Source organism: Semicossyphus pulcher, unplaced genomic scaffold (genome assembly GCF_022749685.1).
Source record: "Semicossyphus pulcher isolate SPU_LCO1_2020_fin unplaced genomic scaffold, fSemPul1.0.p SCAF_21, whole genome shotgun sequence".
NCBI lineage: Eukaryota > Metazoa > Chordata > Actinopteri > Labriformes > Labridae > Semicossyphus > Semicossyphus pulcher.
The window spans coordinates 10,358,054-10,381,327 of NW_027211695.1; the positions used below are offsets into that span (position 1 = coordinate 10,358,054).

Here is a 23,274-nt window from a genome sequence, read left to right on the forward strand (position 1 = left end):
AATGCAGTGATTGTTGTGTTAATCTAAAAAACTTACACAAAATGTACCTGACTTTCCCCATCTCAAATGCATCTCATTTGACCTCCATGACATTTACTTAGTTATCAAGGCATTATGTGTAAAACTATAGCATGATTAACTGTGACTTATTCTACCTTGTCCTTGTTATGATAGGGCCTGATGTTATAGAGACGTGAGGTAGGGAAGAGAGGAGGAGGATGACAAAAGAGTTCGCTGCTGCTGCCTAATGGGAGAAGCATCTACCAACAAAACACACAAACAAACAAACACATACACATAGGCAGTTATGATGGAACTTCAGTGTACATTTTTATTAAGAGATAGAACACAGAACTTCAGATCAGCACCATAAAAACAAGAGAGGTAATTATAAAATTCATGCAATATAACGTTGCGCAAACACACACCCTACCTGTACCTCCCCAGACACGCCCCCTTTGAACACCCATGGCTCTGACTCTACTCCTAGTAGGTCCGCCCCTGAGGACTTTCCACACCCTACCACAAACAAAAACCAAATATCGGTATGAAGGCATCAAGTGATTAAGGCCAATGAAATGCCATGACAGTTATCATTGATGATGGAAAATTATTGCATAGTTAAATCATCTTTTTAGCTTCAGTGTTTAACCCTTTATTAAGAGATGTTGGCCAACATGAACTTGTTTTTTAGTTTTTATGCTAGCGCCAAAAATATCTGAAGTATAACTTGTTCCTCAGAGTTCACTGTGCAATTTTCTGCTGAGCTCCACTACACTAGTGCTGAGAAATAATGATTTGATGTTGGGTTAAATATTTGAAATTTTTCAGACAAATACAAAGAGGTCATGCCTACTTACAGTGGAAACAGTTCTTCCATGTGCCAAGGGAGGAGCCATCACTCAACACTCGTCCATCTGAGAGAAAGATACGAGAGGGGTTGGATTATAGTATATGTTATGTTATGCTGGTATAGTCAAAAATAAAGAGCATTGCATAATTATAAATATAAGAGACCACTCCAAATTTTCCTTAAAAGTTACAGTGTTACAATTTCATGTAGTAGACTCTTTTGTCCAAAGCGACATACATCTGAGAGTTAATACAACACAGGCAACAATCAAGACAGGAGGGAACAAAGTCAGTAAGTGCCAACAAAGAGTTTAGTTAGCAACTTAGGGCCCTGTTGTGGTGGGAGTACCAGGCGCCTTTCATTGGCAGAGCGTAGTGGGCTGGAGGAAATGTAGACCTGGATGAGGGTGTTCGGGTAGGTAGGAGCCTTTTTTGTTGCTGTTTTGTCAGCGAGCAACAGGGTTTTTACTTTGCATAGAGGGACTAGCTGGGATGACATGGAGCTCAGTCTTGGATAGTTGAAGGTGGCGTTCTTTCATCTAAAAAATCTCTCTCTTCATGTCATGGCCAGCCCAGTCCAGATCCGAACACCATTCAACTCAAGAGGAACATGGATGTTTACAATATAATGTTCATGATGTGTCCTCTATGCACACCAAAGTCATGGAGTTCCACAAGGTTCTGTGCTCGGACCGATTCTTTTTACCTTATATATGCTTCCTCTTGGTAATATCATGAGGAAACACTCCATTAATTTTCATTGTTATGCAGATGATACTCAATTATACTTATCTATGAAGCCAGACGAAACCAATCAGCTATCTAAACTAGAAGCATGCCTTAAGGACATAAAGATCTGGATGACTAGAAACTTTTTGCTACTTAATTCAGACAAAACTGAAGTCATTGTGCTCGGCCCAAAACACCTTAGAGATTCTTTCTCTAATGATATAGCTGCCCTAGATGGCATCAGCCTGGCATCCAGCACTACTGTTAGGAATCTGGGAGTTCTATTTGATCAGGATATGTCCTTCATCTCCCACATAAAACAAATATCAAGGACAGGCTTCTTTCTTTCTCGCAACATAGCAAAAATCAGACACATCTTGTCTCAAAACGATGCAGAAAAACTAGTCCATGCATTCGTTACTTCCAGGTTGGATTATTGTAACTCGTTACTATCAGGCTGCCCTAATAAGTCACTAAAAACTCTGCAGCTGGTACAAAATGCTGCAGCACATGTACTGACAAGAACTAGGAAGAGAGATCACATCTCTCCTGTATTAGCCTCTCTGCACTGGCTTCCTGTAAAATCTAGAATATAATTTAAAATCCTTGTCTTACTTACAAAGCTCTTAATGGTCAGGCACCATCATATTTTAAAGAGCTCATAGTGCTATATTACCCGTCTAGAACATTGCGCTCCCCGGATGCAGGCCTGCTTGTGGTACCTAAGTAGCATTGGAGGTAGAGCCTTCAATTACCAGGCCCCCCTCCTCTGGAACAATCTACCAGTCAAGGTCCGGGAGGCAGACACCCTCTCTTCTTTTAAGAGTAGACTTAAAACTTTCCTCTTTGATAAAGCTTATAGTTAGGGCTGGCTCAGGCTTGGACTAGCCCATAGTTGCGCTGCTATAGGTTTAGACTGCCGGGGGGATCTGACAAACCAAGCTCCTCTCTCTCTCTCTCTCTCTCTCTGTTTCTCTGTGTCTCTCTCTCTCTCTCCCTCTCTGTCCTTCTGGTCCCATGAACATTACTAACCATATATCTTCCCGGGAGTTCTTGTGCTCCCTTGTCTTGAAGGTTCCTGGGGATTATTGCTGCAGACCTCCTGCCTCTGTGGACCTGCTTGACTGCAACAACTACTAACATCAGCCTTCCCCATAGTATCATTATTGTTGCTGCTAATGCTAATAGTAGACCTGTTGACTTCAACTGTTACAATTACGATTACCTCAGCCTTTATCATTAGTCTGCTTCTCTCGCTAATTTATTTATTTATTTATTTTGTTAATCTTCACCCTGTCTGTGTCTGTTGTTGTTCATGTAACAAGGACATAGGTTGTTGTTGTTGTAACAAGAACATATGTTGTTGCTCTCTTTGCCTGTCTCTATCCTGCATCTCCTTCTATCCCATTTTTGGCCCATCCAGTCGAGGCAGATGGCTGTTCAACATGAGTCTGGTTCTGCTCGAGGTTTCTGCCTGTTAAAAGGAAGTTTTTCCTTGCCAATGTGCCGAATATTGCTAAGTGCTACCCATGGTGATTCATGTTGGGCCTCTCTTTAAATAACATAACAAAGAGTCGGTCTAAACCTGCTCTTTTTTTAAAGTGTCTCGAGATAACTCTGGTTATGATTTGGCGCTATACAAATAAGATTTGATTTGATTTGATTTACAAGCTATCGAACAAAGCAGAGCTCCTTGAATTTTTGCGCAGAGTGGCATTACGACACCCAACAGCAATGTTAGCTGGAATTAAAAACAGGGTTATTCCACCAAGTATTGATTTCTGAACTTTTCCTAAGTTAAAACATTAATATTCTGTTGTTCAAAAATGTATATCAACTTGTTTTCTTTGTATTATTCAAGGTGAAAAATACATAGTTTTTGCATCTTTTTGTTATCTTAACCAGTTGTCATTTTCTGCAAATAAAAGACCTAAATGAAGATATTTTATTTGGAAGTAGTGAGAAATGTTAACAGAAACACAAACCTACCTAGACTTTTTTTTTCTTCTCAAAACTCCACCCACAAGACTTCCGGTGGGCACGCAAACAAAATGGCAGGCTGACCTAACGCTCTCCCCAAATCCCAGGCTATTTCCCCAGATTCAAGTGCTTTGAAACGGCAATTAGTGGTTATACTAAAGAAGGGGACAAAACCAGCAAAGCTGAAAGAAAAATGAACACAAGGTCTGGAAAACATGATAGAGTATTCACGGAGAGTGACGACGACGCTAATGCTAGCCCCGCTAGCCCAGTCGGGCCTGATCCGGCTGAAGCTAGCATGCTAGCTAGCATTCACACTGAAATCAAAGCGATGCGCTCCAATGTAAAGAACGAGCTGCACTCATTCCAGTCTACGCTGAGAGAGGACGTGAAGAGGGAGCTTAGTGAACTTCGAGACGAGATTAATCTGGCCCTGGGAGATATCCGGGGGGACTTGAAAAGCACAACGACGAGAGTCGAGGAAGCTGAACAGCGTGTGACCGAGCTGGAGGAGCGCAACCTCGACCTCGAGGACTCGCTCCAACAAATGCAGCAGAAACAAGAATCTATGCAAACAAAAATGACAGACATGGAGGCTTGGTCACGGCGAAACAATATCCGCATCTATGGAATAGCTGAAGGTGAGGAAGGAAATAACATGATGGACTTTGTGGTTAAACTACTGAAGTCAGAGCTGGCCACTCCCGGCGAGCTCGACCTGAAAATACAGAGCTGCCACAGAGCTCTGGTTCCGCGACCAGCACGGGAAGCTCCGCCGCGTTCCATAGTAATAAACTTTCAAGAGTATAAAACTAAAGAGCTGATCCTGTCGTCTGCTTGGAAGAAGAAAGAGGTCTTTTACAAAGGCACAAGAGTTTACTTTGACCATGATTATCCGACAGAGATAGTTAAGAAAAGAAGAGAGTATGCAGAAATAAGGAGAGTGCTCAAGGATAAGGGGGTGCGGTTCCAGACCCCCCCGCCTGCCAAGCTCAAGGTGTTTTTCGACGGTGGACCCAGGGTTTACAACGACGCAAGAGAAGCCGCTGACGACCTGCGGAAAAGGGGTTTTCCCATTGACAACAACGAGCCCGGACCAGCTCCAGCACCTCGCACCACAGCGTGGGAGAGAGCCGGGGACAAGCGTCGTCAACGAGCATCCCACCCGGAGCAGATACGAGAGAAGCTGCGCGCTTTTCCCCACAATCCCCAGGAGACCTGACCCCAATGCCAGGGTCTGAATGTGTCTGATCCCCCTCGGCATCGTCAGGTGAATTGATAATTAGTAAATGACTCTTAACAACTGTTTTCCTCTCCCCACCTCCCCCTTTTGTTTATGTTTCTCCCTCCCACGTTGACTTGAAGTCAGACTTTTAGCTTGAGATGAGCAAATTTGTTGATAAAGGGAGAGTGGACTGGTGGAAGCCTGCCATAGTAGAATACTATGTCAACTGAAGTAACTTTTGTAACTTCAAAGAGGGGCCCTTTTGCTAAATCAGGCTTTCCCCTCAGCTTTAAAGGGCATGTAAGTTCTCTTGTTGTGGAAGCCAACTTGTTCTGTACATATTTTAGTTTCTACCCATGTTCAAGGGTTTGGTGTTACAGGTTGCAACAGGCCATTATTGACAAAAAGAAACAAAGCAAATGGACTACCAGGAATATAAGATAATAACACTTAATGTGAATGGGTTACATGATCCAGTAAAAAGGAGCAAAGTTATTGCTAAAATTAAAAGGGAAAACATTCATGTGGCTTTTTGGCAAGAGACACATCTCTCTAACTCAGAAAATGAAAAATTAAAAAAGATGGGGTTTACTAGCACGTTTTAATCCTCTCACAAATCTGGACGTAAAAGGGGAGTAGCAATTTTACTCTCAAACAAGATACACTTCGAATTAACTGCTCAAATTAAAGACAAGGAGGGTCGCTATATCTTAGTCAAAGGCAAGATTGACCACAAAGAAGTTACCCTGTTAAATATATATATGCCACCAGGGCATGACAGATCATTTATTAAAATAATATTTGATTTATTAACCCAAGAGTCATCAGGAACATTAATCTGTGGGGGTGACTTAAACATGCAATTGCAACCCAAACTTGACACAACAAATTTACACAAAAGGAGAAACCAAAACTCAGTATTCATGCGGAAAATGCTAAGGGAATTTGGTATGATAGACATATGGAGGGATCTACACCCTACAGAAAAGCAATTTACCTACTACTCCCCTTGCCACGCAGAATATTCCAGATTGGATTATTTTTTTATCCCAGCTTCAGATAGACATAGAATAAGTGAATGTAAGATAGGTGTTAGAGATGTCTCAGACCATTCAGGAGTATACCTCTCTCTGCATCTAAATAACAAAAGGAAGAATACTCTATGGAGGCTCAATACTAGCTTGTTGAATGATAGAGTTTGTAAGGAATATATAAAAGAAGAATTAAAAGAATACTTGCAAAATAATGATAATGGAACAGTATCACCAAATGTCCTGTGGGATGCCTGGAAGGCCGTACTTAGGGGTAAACTTCTAGCCTTTGCAGCCCACAGGAAAAAGGAGAAACATAAACATTTAGTGGAGCTTCAGGCAAAACTGAAAAACCTGGAAACTCAACATTCGACTCGAAGAGATCCACAAATTTGGGCCCAACTAAAGTGTACTAAACAATAAATAAATCAGATTTATGATGAAGAAAATGAGAAAAAAATGAGGTTTACTAGACAAAAATATTATGAAACCGGCCCAAAGGCGATGAAACTCCTGTCTTGGAGACTACGTAAGCAACAAGCAGAAAGAGCTGTTTACAAAATAAGAAACCCAAAAAACAACAAAGTCTGCCAAAAGCTAGAAGAAATTCAACAAGCCTTTGAAACCTACTACAAGGACTTATATACTCAACCTGACAAAGCTGATGACTCTGTAGTTGACGAGTTCTTAAAATCTCTGGATCTTCCCTCAATAGGAGAACATCAGAATAATGCATTCACAGCTGAAATTACAACTGCAGAACTGACTGGTGCTGTTTCCCGCTTAAAGACCAACAAAACACCAGGGTCAGATGGATTTGTTAGTGAATGGTACAAAACATTCAAACTTGAGTTAATGCCTCTTCTTCTCAGATGCTTTAACCACACCCTTAAGGAAGGCCAGATGCCCCAATCATGGAGCGAGGCAGTAATATCAATTATACCTAAGGAAGGCAAGGATAAGGGAGAATGTAGTTCTTATAGGCCGATATCCATTTTGAATACGGACTATAAGCTATTTGCCTCAATTATGGCCAAAAGGATAGAAAACATAGTCTCTGAAATGATAGATCCAGACCAAACAGGGTTTGTCCGAGAAAGACAAACACAGGACAATATAAAACGAACACTCCATTTGGTCGACTATGTGATTAAGGGAAATATTAGCACAACACTGATTAGTCTAGATGCTGAGAAAGCGTTTGATTCGGTTGGATGGGGCTTCCTCTACCAAGTACTGCAACGTTTTGGCTTTAATGAAAAATCTGTTCAGTGTATTAGATCACTTTATTCGAATCCCACTGCCAGAGTAAGAATTAATGGCCACCCACCTCAACCCATCAAGCTAGAGAGAGGTTGTCGCCAAGGCTGTCCACTAAGCCCCGCCCTCTTTGCGCTCTTCATAGAGCCCCTAGCTCAGGCAATTAGGGAAGATCCAGAGATTAAAGGCATTTCAATTGGAGACGATGAATACAAGATAAGTCTATTTGCAGACGACATTTTGCTCACTTTGACTGACGTACAGAGAAGTGCACCTAAATTGATGTCCCTTTTGAGACTGTTTGGCTCATATTCTGGGTATAAATTGAATACACACAAGACTCAGATACTCACATATAATTTCACGCCGAATATTGACTTGAAAAGCAGATTTGATTTTAAATGGGACGCCCCTGCTATTAAATATCTGGGGGTCTGGATTCCAAAAGACATCTCCAAAATATATAAGACAAATTATGATCCAGTTATTAAAACAATTAAAGCAGATCTAGATAGATGGACTGTACTGCCTCTAGACATGTCCAATAGAATTGAAACGATAAAAATGAATGTCCTCCCCCGACTCCTGTACCTATTCCAGTCACTTTCTGTAGAGGTCCCCCCTAAGGACTTTAGGGAATAGAATAGAATGATATCAAGATTTGTCTGGAACAGTAAGAAACCTCGAATTAAATATAAGACCTTGCAGCTAGCTAAAGACGAGGGTGGACTTTCTCTACCATGTGTGGAGGACTATTACATTGCTGCCCAGCTAAAACCTCTAGCTTGCTGGTTATTGCTATTCCGCTAAATGGAAAGATTTGGAGTTAAAGCAATCTGAAACGCCAGCACAGTCTTTTTTAGGTAATTGTCAACACCGTGATGATCATCAGCTGGAAAAATTAAATTGCTGGACCAGGGCTGCCCTTAAGGTGTGGTTTAACACCTGTAAAAAACTTCATCTCGAAAAACATGCAAAAATATTGAAATGGGTGACACACGACTCAGAGTTTATACCATCAGGTCTAGATAAACGATTCAAGCAGTGGGCACATAATGGTATTACAGCTTACTGTACCATAGCTGATAAGGATGGCCTACAGTCTTTTACCCATATCTCTGAATCATACAGACTGGGAAGAGAGGATATGTTCAGATATTTCCAGGTCAGAGACTACTTCAACAAGGAAATCAAGCAAACAGACAACAGGGATTCAAATCTGATCAGTATATTTACGGACGCATATAAGGCTAAAGATAGCAAACATTTAATATCACAGATTTATAAAAAACTACAAAACTCAAAGAACCATTCTACTCTTCAGGTTAAGCAAAAATGGGAGAGGGAGGCTGACCTGGAAATATCTGAAGATGATTGGAGAACTGTCTGGGCAGGCCAAGTTAAAACCACCAACTCCAGAGCCTGGCGTGAATTCTGCTGGAAGAACTTAATAAGATTTTTTCTCACTCCTAAATTGAAATCTAAGCAGCAGGGTTGCCAGGGACAAGACAAATGTTGGCGACAATGTGGACAGACCATGGCTGACCACTTCCATATATTTTGGGCCTGCCCCCTTATTCAACCATACTGGCACGATTTTGCTGGAGAAATTCATTCTATCTTTGGTTTGAGAGTTGATTTCTCTTTTATTACACTGTATTTGGGTAAAATCCCAGTTGGACTTATGGCCCAGGACAACTATCTTTATAAAGTGCTTTTGGCTGCAAGCAAGAAGGCCATTACGCGGAAATGGCTACAGACAAATCTACCATCAAGGAATGACTGGATCACCATTGTTAACGAAATACAATGCATGGAAAGATTGACCTTTACCCTAAGACTACGGACTGAACAGTACACAAAGTACTGGGAAAGGTGGACTTCATATTCTCTAAAGTGTAACTCATTGCCTGCGTGAATATTCACTCCATTTTGCATTACTGTATGGCCTATTACATATGTCAACCTGTCTGTTCATTAATACTCTGTCTATGTTTGTTCTTTCTTTGTTTTTTGTTTCTGTGTTTGTCTTTTACTGTTGGAAAAAAGAACTGAAAACTTAATAAAAATAAAGTTTCAAAAAAAAAAAAAACTCCACCCACAATAGCCCATAATGACAGTGAAAACAGGTTTTTAGACATTTTTGCAAATGTATTGAAAATAAAAAACAGACAAAATATCACATGTACATAAGTATTCACACCCTTAACTTAGTACTTTGTTGAAGCAGCGATTATGGCCTGAAGTATTCTTGGGTATGATGCTATAAGCTTGGCAAATCTATCCCTGCAGATCCTCTCAAGTTCCATCAGGTTTAATGGTGAAGGCGGGTGCTCAGCTATTTTCAGGTATCTTCATAGATGCTCGATCAGGTTAAAGTCTGGGCTCTGGCTGGACCACTCAAGAATAATCAGACTTGTCCCGAAATCACTCCTTTGTTATCTTAGCTGTGTGCCTAGGGTCGTTGTCCAGTTGGAAGGAGAACCTTCGCCCCCATCTAAGGTCCAGAGCGCTCTGGATCAGGTTTTCATCAAAGATCTCTCTTTACTTTGCTGCATTCATCTTTCCCTCTATCCGGACTAATCGCCTACTTCCTGTCGCTGAAATACATTTTCACAGCATGATGCTACCACCATGCTTCACCGTAGGGTTGGTATTGGCCAGGTGATGACCAGTGACTGGTTTCCTCCAGACGTGACGCGTCGCATTTAGGCCTGAGCCTCCTCAGGAGGAGCAGCCGGCTTAGGCCCTCCTGTGTTGGTAGACTACTCCAGTCTGTCATCCAGTTGTACACCCAGGTCTTGTTTCTACAAAGGTCCACCACGATCTCCTTTGTTTTCACTACGTTTAGCTGCAGGTGATTTTCCACATATCACCTCACAAACTGCTCCACCCACACTCCTCCTGTCCACCTTCAATACACTCCACAATGGCAGTGTCATCTGACATTTTTGTGGGTGACATGAGTTAAGAGATGTATTTGAAGTCTGATGAGTAGGTGGTGAAGAGAAAGAGAGATAGAACAGTTCCCTGAGGGGCCCAGTGTTACTCACCAGATGCATCGACACAAAGCTCTGTACCCTAAAAACTGTGGCCTTCCCAATTGGTAGTTCTCGATCCAAGAGACCAGGGGGTTTCTATCAGCATTTACTCCAATTTCTGTACTGTCGGATCTTTCCATTGAGGAGTATGCTCTCTGCACGTAGATATATAATTGTGTCATCCACACCTACATGGGGCTGGTACACAAACTGCTGGGGGTCTTATGATGAGCAAACTGCTGATATGAAGTGTGCTAATCTGTACTGACATGTTCTACATAGAAGTGTAAAGCTCTCAAACCTCTTTGATTAAAGCAAAACAAACCCTCCTCCGACACAGTCAAAGTGTCCTCCGGTACCGGCAGTGAAGATTGTCCTGTAGCCTTCGCAGGATCCAGTGAGTTCTTCAAAGAGAGAACCAGGAGATGGTGTGTCCAAAGAGCCAGATGGGCGGCTGTGGCCCAGTGGCAGAATCATCGTCTCTCAATCAGAAGGTTAGGGGTTTGATCCCTGACTGCTACAGTCGTGTCGAAGTGTCCTTGGGCAAGACACTGAAGCCCAAATTGCTCCCGGTGGCATAGCACAGCCATAGCCATGAATGCATAGATCATTAACTCTCAGATGTACGTCGCTGTGGACAAAAGCATCTGCTAAATGAAATTTTAACATTGTGTAATTGTAGAAAAGCCAGCTCAGAGGTGGAATGTGAAACTAAACTAAACAGGCGGATTGAAGCAACGGAAACTCTCATGTTGTGCTGTGATACACCACATAGTTCAGCTCTGTCCCCTGACCAAAGGCCCTTTTCTTTTCACTGGTAACCCAGGGTTTGTCGGGTTACCAGTCTGACTTGCCCAGTGGGGGAAGGGCAGTGCAACTGTAGGCATCTTTAGCATTTGCATAAAGGAGATCCTTTTCTCTGGTGGTGCATTGACAACTTGGTGGAAATTGGGAAGTGTGAAGGAAAGGGAGGCAAAAATCACCTTTGATGAAGATGAAGGCACCTGAATGTTTTGTTGTCTGTAGACCTGCAGGAACTCTGTGGATACTGTCAAAGGTTGCTGCCACGATTCGAGATGGAGGAATGTAAACAGTAATGACAAGTACACTGGTAAATTCCCTCAGTTTCTTTGACCTCCCTTAAACCCCAGCTTTGCGTCCTCTTCTTCTCCTTCTTATTGTGATGTCAATCAGCTGTGGGAGCCAACTGCGCGAGTCAGTGATGTAGTGATCGTCAGGAACACCGGGGTAATTGAGTATATGTGTGACTGATTGCAAGTGAGAGAGACACTCATGAAAGACTGGGCAGATGCGAGGAGCACCACATTGCTGTAGCTCGAACTCTTTTGGGAGGGAGGGTGTCGTACGCAGTTGTTTAGAACTGCCGGCGATGAAGACAGTCAGAACAGGGTGTTAGTTGTTCCTGTGTTAGGCAGGGAGGTTTGCTGCCTCCTTTAGAAAGGAGGGGGGGGGGGGGGGGGTGTTATATAGATGAGATTAACTACTTTTTTTTTTTTAAATGTGTTTTTATTTGAAAAAAAGGAGCATTGTAAATACATTTTGACAACATTTTTTTTTTTTTTTTCCCTTCCTCTTACCCCCCTCCCACTTCCCCCTTACTGCCTACAGAGGGACATACATGTACATACATACATATATATACATATACAGTATGTAAAATAATATTTTGCAGGAAATTGAAATAGTATACATATATACAATAACAGAAAGATAAACAAATCACATAAACAACTTTTACATAAATAAATAGCCGTACATATAATCGGTGGATGTTACTTTGTAAAGGCTAGTTTATTTTCAGTGCTTTACTCTAGTGAGTTAAAAGCACAGTGAATAGTCCCTGGAGAGGACCACCCATAAGAAGGAAATCAAAATTCCCTGTTCAATTTTGGGGAAGGGTCTTAAGTCTTTCAAAATAAATTACTAGAGGGTCCCACGTTGTATGGAATTTTTGTGTTGACCCTCTAATGGAATACTTTATCTTTTCCAACTTAAGGAATAGCATCAGGTCATTCATCCAAGCTGAAGCTTTGGGTGGTTGTTCCGACTTCCACTCTAACAAAATCCTTCTTCTCGCAAGAAGAGTTGCAAAGGCAATCACATTTCTGATTTTCTTTGTCATTAATACACCCTCTCCAGGGACTCCAAATATTGCCATTTCAGCACTGGGCTGAATATCCCTCTCAAAAGCTTTAGATAATGTCTGAAATACCAAGGACCAGTAGTTGTTCAGCTTGTTACAGTACCAGAACATATGAGATAGATCTGCCTTTTCTGTATGACAACGATCACATAGTTTGTTTACATTTGGGTATATCTTGGAAAGTCTGGCCTTACAGTAATGAGTTCGATGAAGAACCTTGAACTGAATTAAGCTAAGGCGAGCACATGAGGTTGAACTATTTACCCTGTCTTGTGCATTTTTCCATGTTTCATCAGCTAAATCCATTCCGAGCTCTTCTATCCAATCTGTACGAATCTTATCAAGAGTTAGATTACTGAATGACATGATAGTGTTATAAATATTTGAGATAAGTCCTTTAAGGTGAGCAGTGGTTTGTAAGACAGCATCTAGTCCGGTTCTTGGTGGTAGATTGGGAAAAGATGGGCTAATTGTTTGAACAAAATGTCCGACCTGGAAATAACGGAAAAGGCTAGAGCGTTGTAATTTAAATTTGGCGGAAAGGGCATTAAAAGTGGCAAAAGTGCCGTCTATATAGAGATCACTGAATTTATCGAGGCCTACCCTTTGCCATTGGGCAAATACAGAATCTGATTTAGCTGGGAGGAAACCATGATTGTTAGATATAGGGCTATAAACAGAAAAATCCTTCAGATTAAAATTTTGTCTAAACTGAGACCAGATCCTGAGAGTTGAAGTAACTATAGGGCATGATGAGTAACGTTCGGGTGATAAAGGAAGCTTGGCAGTTACCAATGCAGGGAGTGATGATGATATACAGGTGTTCGCTTCTGAGTGGCACCAATCAGCATTTGGGGTTTGAATCCAATAAACTATTTTTTGTAGGTTTGCCGCCCAATAATAGTACATCAGATTGGGCAAAGCCAAACCGCCCTCTGCCCTCTGCCTCTGAAGAAGCACCTTACGAACTCTGGGATGCTTGTTACCCCATAAAAATGAGGATATCAACTTATCAACAAACTTGAAAAAAGATTTTGGGAGAAAGACTGGGATGCTCTGGAACAGATACAAAAATCTGGGCAGTATGTTCATCCACACACACGCAATTTTGCCTACTAGGGATAAGTTTAATGCACTCCATTTTTGGATGTCAGTTTTCAGAGTGTTAATCAAGGGTATATAGTTCTTGTCATAAAGGCTAGAAAGCGTACGGGTGATATTAATTCCCAAATATTTAAATCCCGACTTAGAGAGAGGAAAGGGCAAGTCCTCCTCACCAATTTGGAGGGCTGAGTTGTTGACTGGAAAACATTCACTTTTTGAAAAATTTAATTTATAACCGGAAAAGCAGCCGAATTGATGTAGCATATTCACAATGTCAAGGGCACACGGCCTAGGGTTTGAAATGTATAATAAGAGGTCGTCTACATATAAGGACACTTTATGTTCTATATTATTCCTGTATATCCCACTGAAGTGTTGTGATGTTTTGAGCATAATAGAGAGTGGCTCAATGGCCAAAGTAAAAAGGAGTGGACTAAGAGGGCATCCCTGTCGCGTAGCACTCGACAGTTGAAAGGGCCTGGAACACAGTTTATTAGTCATTACTGATGCTTTAGGTGAGGCATATAACAATCGAATCCAAGATATAAGTTTTGGCCCAAATCCAAATTTCCCCAACACCGCAAACAAATAAGGCCACTCAACTCGGTCAAATGCCTTCTCCGCATCCAGGGAGACCACCACCTCGGGAGCCCCCGAGGATGGGGAGGAGTTGATGACACCAAGGAGTCTGCGTATGTTGGTAAAAGAAGGGCGACCCCTGATAAAGCCTGTTTGATCTGTGGAAATTATGTCTGTCATAACAGTGTCCAACCTAGTGGCAAGGAGCTTTGCTAGTATCTTTACATCACTGTTTAAAAGTGATATCGGACGATATGAGCCACAATCTTTAGCGTCTTTGCCAGGTTTTAATAGAAGTGTTATTGTGGCCTCTGTGAGTGTTTGTGGCAAGGCCCCCTGGACCAGGGAATGTTCATACATCTCCAACAGAAGAGGAGCTAACTTAGATGAGAATTTCTTATAGAATTCAATGGGGTAGCCATCTGGTCCGGGGGCCTTGCCACTTTGCATTGCTGTGATTGACTTAATGACCTCCTCCAGTGTAAAGGGCCTATCCAGGTCTTCCTCTCTGTCAGGATCAATGACAGGAGACTCTAAATTATCTAGGAATTTGAGCATATTTGAGTCATCCTCTGGGAATTCAGATGTATATAAGTTTGAATAATATGTTTTAAAAGTATTATTTATTTCAGCAGGGCTGACTGTCAGCTCATCATCAGTTTTCCGGATCTGTGGTATATGTTGGGCAGCAGATCTACATTTCAGCTGGTGGGCCAAAAGCCGGCCCGCCTTTTCACCATGCTCGTACATATAACCTCGGGACCGTAGTAAGTGCTGTTCAGTTTTATCTGTTGATAATATGTTATATTGCGTTTGTAAGCCCAGTCTTTCTTTATATAGCTCAGGGGAGGGCGATGTGGAGTATCTATGATCCAATTCAAGTATCGAGTCAATGAGTTGCTCCTGCCTTAGCTTTCTGGATTTGTTGCGCCTCGCAGTATATGATATTATCTCTCCTCTGATAACAACCTTAAGCGTCTCCCATAAAATAGATGGCGATATTGAGTCTGATTTATTTATTTGTAAGAAATCTTCTATAGCGGTGGATATCAATCCACAAAAATCTTTATCTGTCAATAAAGTTAAATCCAATCTCCAACTGGGATGTTCTGTGCGGTTAAGGGCAAAACATAAGTCAAGCAATACCGGTGAATGGTCTGATTCTACAATGGCTGTATATTCAGTTTTCTTTACGGAGTGTAAAAGAGCTCTGTCTATAAAAAAATAATCGATTCTAGAGTATGAGTGATGTACATGTGAAAAATACGAAAACTCTTTGTTGTGTGGAAAAAGAAAACGCCATGGATCTATACAGCCAGTTTCGTTCATAAATGTTGACAGAGCGCGAGCCATCTTGGATGGAGATGCTAATTTCGAACTTGAACGATCTATGGCCGGATTTATAACGCAGTTCAGGTCACCCCCAAAGATCAGGTGATGCGTGTTCATGTTGGGTATTATGGAGATTTGCCTGTTTATAAAACTAACATCATCCCAGTTTGGGGCATATACACAAGCAAGGATGACTGGAGTGTTAAAGAGGGAGCCAGTCACTATTACAAATCGGCCTTGCGGATCTGAGAATGTTTCATTAAGAATAAATTGTACTTTTTTGTGAATTAATATTGCTGTTCCTCTTGCTTTAGAGTTAAAATGTGAATGATAAATCTGTCCTACCCATGTTTTTTTAAGTTTGATATGATCTGTTGTTATCAGGTGTGTTTCTTGCATGAATGCTATCTCCGTTTTTAATTTTTTAAGGTGAGCGAATATTTTAGCCCGTTTAACTGGTCCCCTCAAGCCTTTCACATTCCAGCTCGTAAAGCGAACTGCTAAACCTGTTATTTTTGCTTTACTATTTGATGCATCAGTCATCATCGTGTTGTTTCACTCTTACTTTCCAGCCCAGTGACATTGATGGATAGCCTATCAAAAGATAGAATGTTGTATAGTCCACCAGATTAAACAGTTGTATGAAAAGACAAAAACATAAAAACGACATAATCCCCTTGGCAGTAAACATGCTATAATCCCTTAGAACCCACTCTTCCCATATGCGTGCCTCCCCAACTGAGGCAAACTGCTGTTCCCTGTTCAAATCGCTGGTCTTCCGGTAGACCATTCTCACTCTAACTGAACTGAGAGCGCTCCCAACTAACTTTTTGTACAAATATTTCACCAATATTTCACTTTAAACCCAACAGTTTAACTTTGGGCACAAACAAACTTGGTGTGCGTGCTTACACCTGTATGCTATTGCAATAACATAGGAAAAAGGAAAATATTCAATGAAATAAAAAGCGTCAAAATCATGACAATCATGATCTTATCCTTACAACCACTCTTTAAGTCTGTGAAGTGACCCCAAGCCAAGCCATACCAGTATCCCCACCTGGCCAGGGTCTATCATTGCAGCACTTTAGATTTCACAACAAAATATAATGACCTTTCAAGCTTTGGTTTTCATTTATCTAAGTCTGATTATCATATCAAGTGGTAAAGATTACAGAGTATAATGATGACCAAAGCAATACATCATGACATTTTACTTATTTCGTATAATCTTGTCAGACTTAAAGGAATATGGATTAATAGTCCAAAGGATAGTTTTCCTTACCTTACTATTGATGCACATTACATCAAACTGATAATATTCAATCCAAAAGTGTACCAAGAGTTGAAAATCAGTCTTCTCTCAAACAACAGCAAAAATAAAAAAATAAAAAGAGAGAGAGAAAGAGAAAAACAAAACAAAATGCTGCCAAAGTAAAAATAACGGTCCTGTATTAAAGCTGTCCGGTTAAAAGTGCGTTCCAGGCAGTCACAAAAAAGGAAACAGGCGGGGGGAGGGCGTGCGCATGCACACACAAGCACCTGTCGCACCTCCAGGTCTCTGATGAAAACAAATGGTTAAATTGCTGATGATAACTCACTTTGCAACACGGTCGTTGTAGAAAGCTTGTGCCTCTTCTGGCGTCTCAAATAAGAGACTTTCACCTTCAAATGAGATCCTGAGACGGGCCGTAAAAAGCAGGCGGAATTGTATTCCTTTTTGGTAGAGAGCCTGTTTAACTCCATTGAACGCGGATCGTTTTTTGGCGAGGATGGTACTGAGATCCGGATATATTCTGAGTGTCGTTCCCTTATACTTCACTTCGTGTTGTCTGGACCATCTCAAAGCGAGGTCCTTCTCCCGGTATCGATGGAAGCACACGATGAAGGGCCTTGGGGACCGTCCTTCTGCTGGCTTTGCACCAAGTGAGCGATGCGCCCTGTCGAGTTCTGGAGGAGACTCAAATACATCGGTCCCCATGGCTTCTGTCAGCAGCTTGGATACAAACTTTGCGGGATCTTGGCCGTTTTCCTCGCCTTCAGGTATGTTTAAGATGCGTAGGTTAGCTCTGCGAGACCTATTTTCCAGATTTTCAAGACGGTCCGACAAAGACGTATTCTGGGCCTGGAGAGATTTGATGGTAGCTTCGGCTGTGAAAAGCCGGTCAAAATTATCGCTCGCTAAAGTTTCTGTTGAGGTTAGACGGCCTTGGAAAGAGTTCACTATGTCACGTAGTCCATCTACCGAAGTTTGTAGGGGCTTGATTGATTCCTGGATTAGTGTGGCCATGTCTTCCTTCAGACTCGAACGTTGTTCCGTAACCAATTGTTTCATGGAGAGAGAATCCCCAGATTTGCCACCATCCGTGTTGTCTACAGTGTTAGCTGCTGCCGCCATGGTCGCTAGCTTACCAGCTAGGCTAACGTTGGCTCGCGTGGCCGGAGTTTGTGTGTTCGTTTGTCTCTGCGGCTTGGAGTTTCTCATTTCGTTGTATTTAGAGTTCATAAACTCAGCTTTCAACCACACAGTAAACTCTTGGTGAAATTGTGTCAGTTATTCGCGTAATTAAAATAATTAGTCGGGAGCTTTCCTACTCTACGTCTTCCTCCTACATTGCCAAACCGGAAGTCCAGATTAACTACTTTAAGTTTAGGAAGAAATAGTTAATATGATAAGAAAGTTTTGGACAAAGGAGTGGTCAACTTCACGCCGTTTGCTTGGACACTGCCGTTGGGAGAAGAGTCCCTTTAAATAAGAGACGACACCCCAAGATCTCTCTCTTACGCTCATACCCCCTTTTCTCTCTTTTCACCCTTCGCGTTCCTGCATCCTCTTCGACTCGGCAGCTGACGAGCGCTACACCCTGCCTCTGGAAATTTTAACCCTTTCTTTATCTTTTAAGTTTTGCCCCGCAAGAAGGCCCAGAGCCTGCGTGCGCCTTGCAGCGCTGAAGACCTCGCAAGTAGACATTGCTCCAAGTAAACTTCAAGCTGTTCTAGCCCTGTGTTCCACGAACTGAAGACAACAGCTCTCTTTTTGCTCCAATCCTTGCACTCTGACAAGTCTCAGACCCAGAGCCCAGAAGACGCACCCAGCCTACATCCAGCTCTGGTCACAACACAGAGTGACCTGCACATCGTCATCTAGAGAGACCGAACTGGCCAAGCGGCGCCGCTCCGAGGGATGTTACCCGGGTTGAAGCCCAGGGCACCTGAAGCTCCAGACCACACCAGTCTGACGGCCTCCACACGCCTCACCTACAGCGCGATTGACCCTCTCCTTCATCAGCGTAGGTCTAACTTGGCTGAACTGTATATCGGAGTTGATGTGGTAGTATTAAGGGTATTAGGGGTTAGAGTAGAACTTTAGCAAAGATACCTCCCAATATCTCAGCTGCTGCACCGTGCTCCCTTAACAGGTTTCATTTTCAGTCCATTTTTCATCGTCTTCATCCTGTTATTAATCATTTTCATGCTCATCACCATATTCATTTATCTCATGTATTTATTAGTTTAGTTAATAAATTCTTCATTTATAAAGATCTGCATTACGAAATGACTCATAGGAACAAAAACTTTTGGAATCAGTCCAGTAGATGGACTCTGCCATTGCTGCTATACGGGCGCAGCATAATCCCCTGGGGCCCAATCAAAGTACGTCCGCTAAAAGTGCTTGTTTTTACCACTGACAGGCTCAGAATTTTTATTTAACATATTTTTTTTACAGTGTGGAGACACTGTAAAACAATCTCATGAATCTCATAAAAATACAGTGAATCAATAATTAAATTAGTTTTTAGCCTTAACTGAACATGGGACCTTGTTTATTTTTTTGCCTTTATAATGTTCAATGAAGGATATTAACACCTGTAAAATCAATTAAATTACCTATGTAACAACACCTATAAATAGGATTGAACACTGCTATAATACAACTCATCAGGCTTAAAATTAAAGAACAGTGCCGTTATTAGTTGGGTTTTATTATATAATTTAATGAAAAAAATCGTGTATGTTTAATCAATATTAAAATGTATTAAACAATATACGACCCATTAAACATTTGATTTGCCTTTTAAAAAATGTGAAAATACTGTTGTAAAGCTGGTAATCAGGTTTATTTTATGTGCAGAAAAAAAGCAATTTATTCATAAAAATGGAAATTGTATGATTATTCGTTAAGTTAAGTTAAGTTTTTCGTGTTATTTTACATTATATATGTAAATTATATTTTTGTAATTGTATTTATATTTTATATTTTTTATGTCTTTCAAAAATACTGTGAATATCTGTAAAATAAAAAGGAAAATGTCCGTAAAAAAACAAAAAAAATTTTTTTACAGTGCAGGTGTCCAACAACATTACGGAAATGATCCCTTCAAAGATCGCCCTTTTTTTAAAGAGTAAGATCCTTTTTGTGTAACCAGAAACAAAAGGCTCGCTCAAGGAGAAGTCTCGCTCTGATATCTCACGAGGTGAGGTGTTACCGGAACGTGAGTTTTAGTTGGAGAGAGGATTTGTTTACGTACAGGACTGCCAACAAAAATATATTTCAAAAGGCATGGCTGAATATTAACCTGATTTCAATGATGAAGATGAGGCATTTGAATTCAATGGCCGTCCCTATTTATTTGAGCCAGAGCATACGACGAAGAGCTCATAGAAATTGAAGAGAGAACAAGGAGGGGGGCAACAGGCAGAGGAGGATAAATCAAATACACCTACTAGTCCATGTGCCAGACCAGATATCGGTGGGCAAAACCGTACCTATCCTAAATTGTCTATAGGGTCAATAGAAGTAAATTAAAATATGATAGCCTTTCTACAGGAGCAGCAGGTTTGCGCATTTGAATGATTTGCAAAAAGCACAGAAACAGCCAATATCATATAAACAGTGATGTAATCTTGAACCTAAGGCAACTGAAACATTAATAAAGGTTGTTCACAGCAATTTAAGCAATGTATTTAAATGACTATAGACATTTTGTTGTTTTGAAATGAAATTAAAATGCTGTTTAAATAAGTACTATAGGGTGAATAAAGTGGGACATTAAGCTTAATCATTTATATCTGCATGTATATACTAACATCCTACATACTAAAAATCAACACTGAGGTCATCATAAGCAAATATGTGATCAAAAAAAAAAAAACGCTATATAGGCTATATGGGTTCTGCGGCCATGACATCTCTTCAGGAGGCATAGAACATCATATTTAACTCTGCAGTGAACTGTGATGGTAAGTAGCTACATAGTATTCTGTGGGTACCAAGTGGTAGTATGTAGTTGTTATATAGTTATGAGATGTAATGGTTCACATTCACATTAATCTTTTTTTTAATGTGATTTTGTTGACATGTGTAGCAGTTTGCCATTATTGCAGTACAGTGTAATCCTGGCAAATTGGGACAGCCACTTCATTTGAAAGATGTTGCAGAGGGGATAGGAAGGATAGAGAAGTCAGGCCTACCAGGCATGCTAAAGTTAAGGTGTTTGCAGTTCGGACTATTCCCTAGGCTAATGTGGCCACTGTCAGTCTATGAAATACCGATACCAAAGGTGGAAAGGCTAGAGAGGTTGGTTATTTGTATATTACGAAATGGCTTGGAGTTCCTTGTTGTCTCAGTAGTGTGGGGTCATGTGGGAAAGGCATACTCCAGCTACCAATAACTAGCTTAAAAGAGGGGTTTATGTTGCAAAGGTCAGGACAGAATTGTGTTTTTAGGGAGCAAAGACATGGTAGTGAGTAAACTGGTCCCAAATCCAACGAGAGGGAGGAAATGGAACCCAAGCAGTACAGGAAGCAGGCAGTTCTGAGGCATACAGAGATTGTAGGCAACGTGGTGCAAGGCTGGGGGGGCTTGGGGCTTAGCTCGAGTAAACCAATGTGGAACAAAGCAAGTCCCAGAGAAAGAAGGAAGCTGGTATTTGAGCAGGTACATGGAAAAGCGGAAGTTCTAAGGTGTACAAAGGCTGTGGCTCAGGCTCAGCAGGGACAGTGGATGAACTGAGAGAGTGTAGAGAAGAGGAATCTATACCTGTGGAGTGTGGAGGACAGTCATACCATGTTCCTGATAGGGGCTACTTATGATGTGCTGCCATCACCCCAGAACCTAAAGTGTTGGATAGAGGGGGACCATTGTGTTCAGAGACAGACACTTTGAGGCATATTCTGTCAGGTTGTAAGGTTAGTCCGTCGCAAGGTTGGTATACATGCTGACATAACCAGGATTCGGAAAGTTTAGCGGCAGGAATTGAAGGTAGAAGACAACAGTGGAAGGAAGCGTATGACAGGAAAAAGCTTTGATGCAGATTTTGGAGCAGAAGCTGAACAGCGAAGATGGAAGGTTAGGGTTTGTCCTGTAGAAGTGGGATGTAGAGGGTTCATAGCGCTATCTCATTACTGGGAGAACTGGGAGTGCGTGGACAGAGCCTGTGAAAGGCAGTAACGGAGATATCAGACGAAGCAGTTACAACAAGTCAGTGGATTTGGATGAGGAGAAATAATGTCAGTTGGGGGCCAAAACAAATGTAAAAGTAATCCTTTCTTTAATGTCGTTCCTTCTTTGTATATAATGTTGGGAGTAGGGGGGCAACCCGATCAAATGGGGGTGAGTGCTAGCCCTGGACAGGGCACCTCACCATGGCTCTGCCTTCCCCGTCTTCTTTCTAACACACCTCTCTCTACAAACTCTTCTCTCTATTTTTCTTGTGTGTGTTTAAAACATTACTGTATTATTGGCGTTGTCAATACCTACAGCTTGTATGAACGGAGCCTAGGTCTGTTGAAGTTGGCAATGCTGCTTGGGTTGTGGTGATGACTATGGGTCATGTGGTAGGTTAATTATAAGTATTGGGATGAGGGTGCAAGGGGAGGGGTTTCTTCATTGAGCGCTTATCCTTATCATTAGGACACAAGTGTCTTGTGTTTAATTCAAATTCAGAGCTAGCCTAGCGAGGGACTGCTGTGAATAGGGCAGCTGACGGGCAGTATATATCTCAACCTAAACAATTTTGGATGGCCTGCAACAAACAATGTGTAATTGTAATTGTATTAAAGTAATCCAATAAGCAATAAAAAATGTCATTTAACAAACACAGTTTTTGACTTGCAAAATACTTGGGCTCTACACAAACTAAATAAGGTATTAGGAAACAAAAATTATGATTTGTGAAAAAGAAAATACATTGCACTGATTCAGACCTATAAATCTGCCAAAGGTAGCTTAAATATCTATGTATTAGATATTGTTTCTTCAAACTGTAGTGAGGAGCTTATTACAAGTATCTAGAGATGGCCAGCAGTCCAGGGAGAGGATAGAAAGAAAGAAAGACAATTTCAAGTGAAGTCACTTTCCTGATATTGAATGACAGCAGTCCATTACTTTAAGAGGTGATAACCACTAATGGCTGCCAGTCAGCAAAGTCTATCATATCAAAACATAATCTAGGAATGTATAGGAATTAAAAAATCACAACTAGAATTTGCCCTCCCAAATGGTACCGATATGTAAAAATTTGGGTCTTGGCCCATGGACTATACATTTCCATAATGTTGTCGGACACCTGGAGTAACAATCTGAGCCTGTCCGTGGTAAAAACAAGCACTTTTAGTGGACGTACTGTGATCGTGCGCAATTGCCCCAGGAGATAATATTGTTGCCATATCCCGGCTACATTGGAGTCCATCTACTGGACCGATTTCAGTTTTCCCCCAGATCCAGATCCCCCCCCCCCCCCCACGCACACACGCACACACACATTTTAAAGAGATGAAATATGTATTTTGTGATTTAATTAAGATTGTTGTTTTGTGCTCCCTATCATTGCGTTGTGTACGCAAACACAAATAGCAGAATTTTCACATTTTCATCTAAGTAATAATCAAAACCCACATTTTATTACATTGTCTTCTCCGTAATTGTTGGCTTTTAATCGGCAACAATAGTTGGTCGGAACCTCAGGGCGAACAGGT

The 23,274-nt window shown here is 41.3% G+C and overlaps 1 protein-coding gene across 4 annotated transcripts in view; it reads right to left on the reverse strand.

Annotated features, from left to right (window-relative positions):
* LOC138600408 (protein O-GlcNAcase) overlaps window positions 1-23,274 on the reverse strand; it is a 69,083-nt gene that overhangs the window by 12,554 nt on the left and 33,255 nt on the right. For 3 of the 4 annotated variants that reach the window (XM_069671828.1, XM_069671826.1, XM_069671825.1), the window contains 3 exons: window positions 861-917; window positions 434-519; window positions 156-260 (listed from right to left, as the gene is read on the reverse strand). In XM_069671828.1, the coding sequence (XP_069527929.1) occupies window positions 156-260; window positions 434-519; window positions 861-917 (248 nt within the window). The remainder of the gene's footprint in view (window positions 1-155; window positions 261-433; window positions 520-860; window positions 918-23,274) is intronic. The other variant, XM_069671827.1, reaches the window with a different exon arrangement.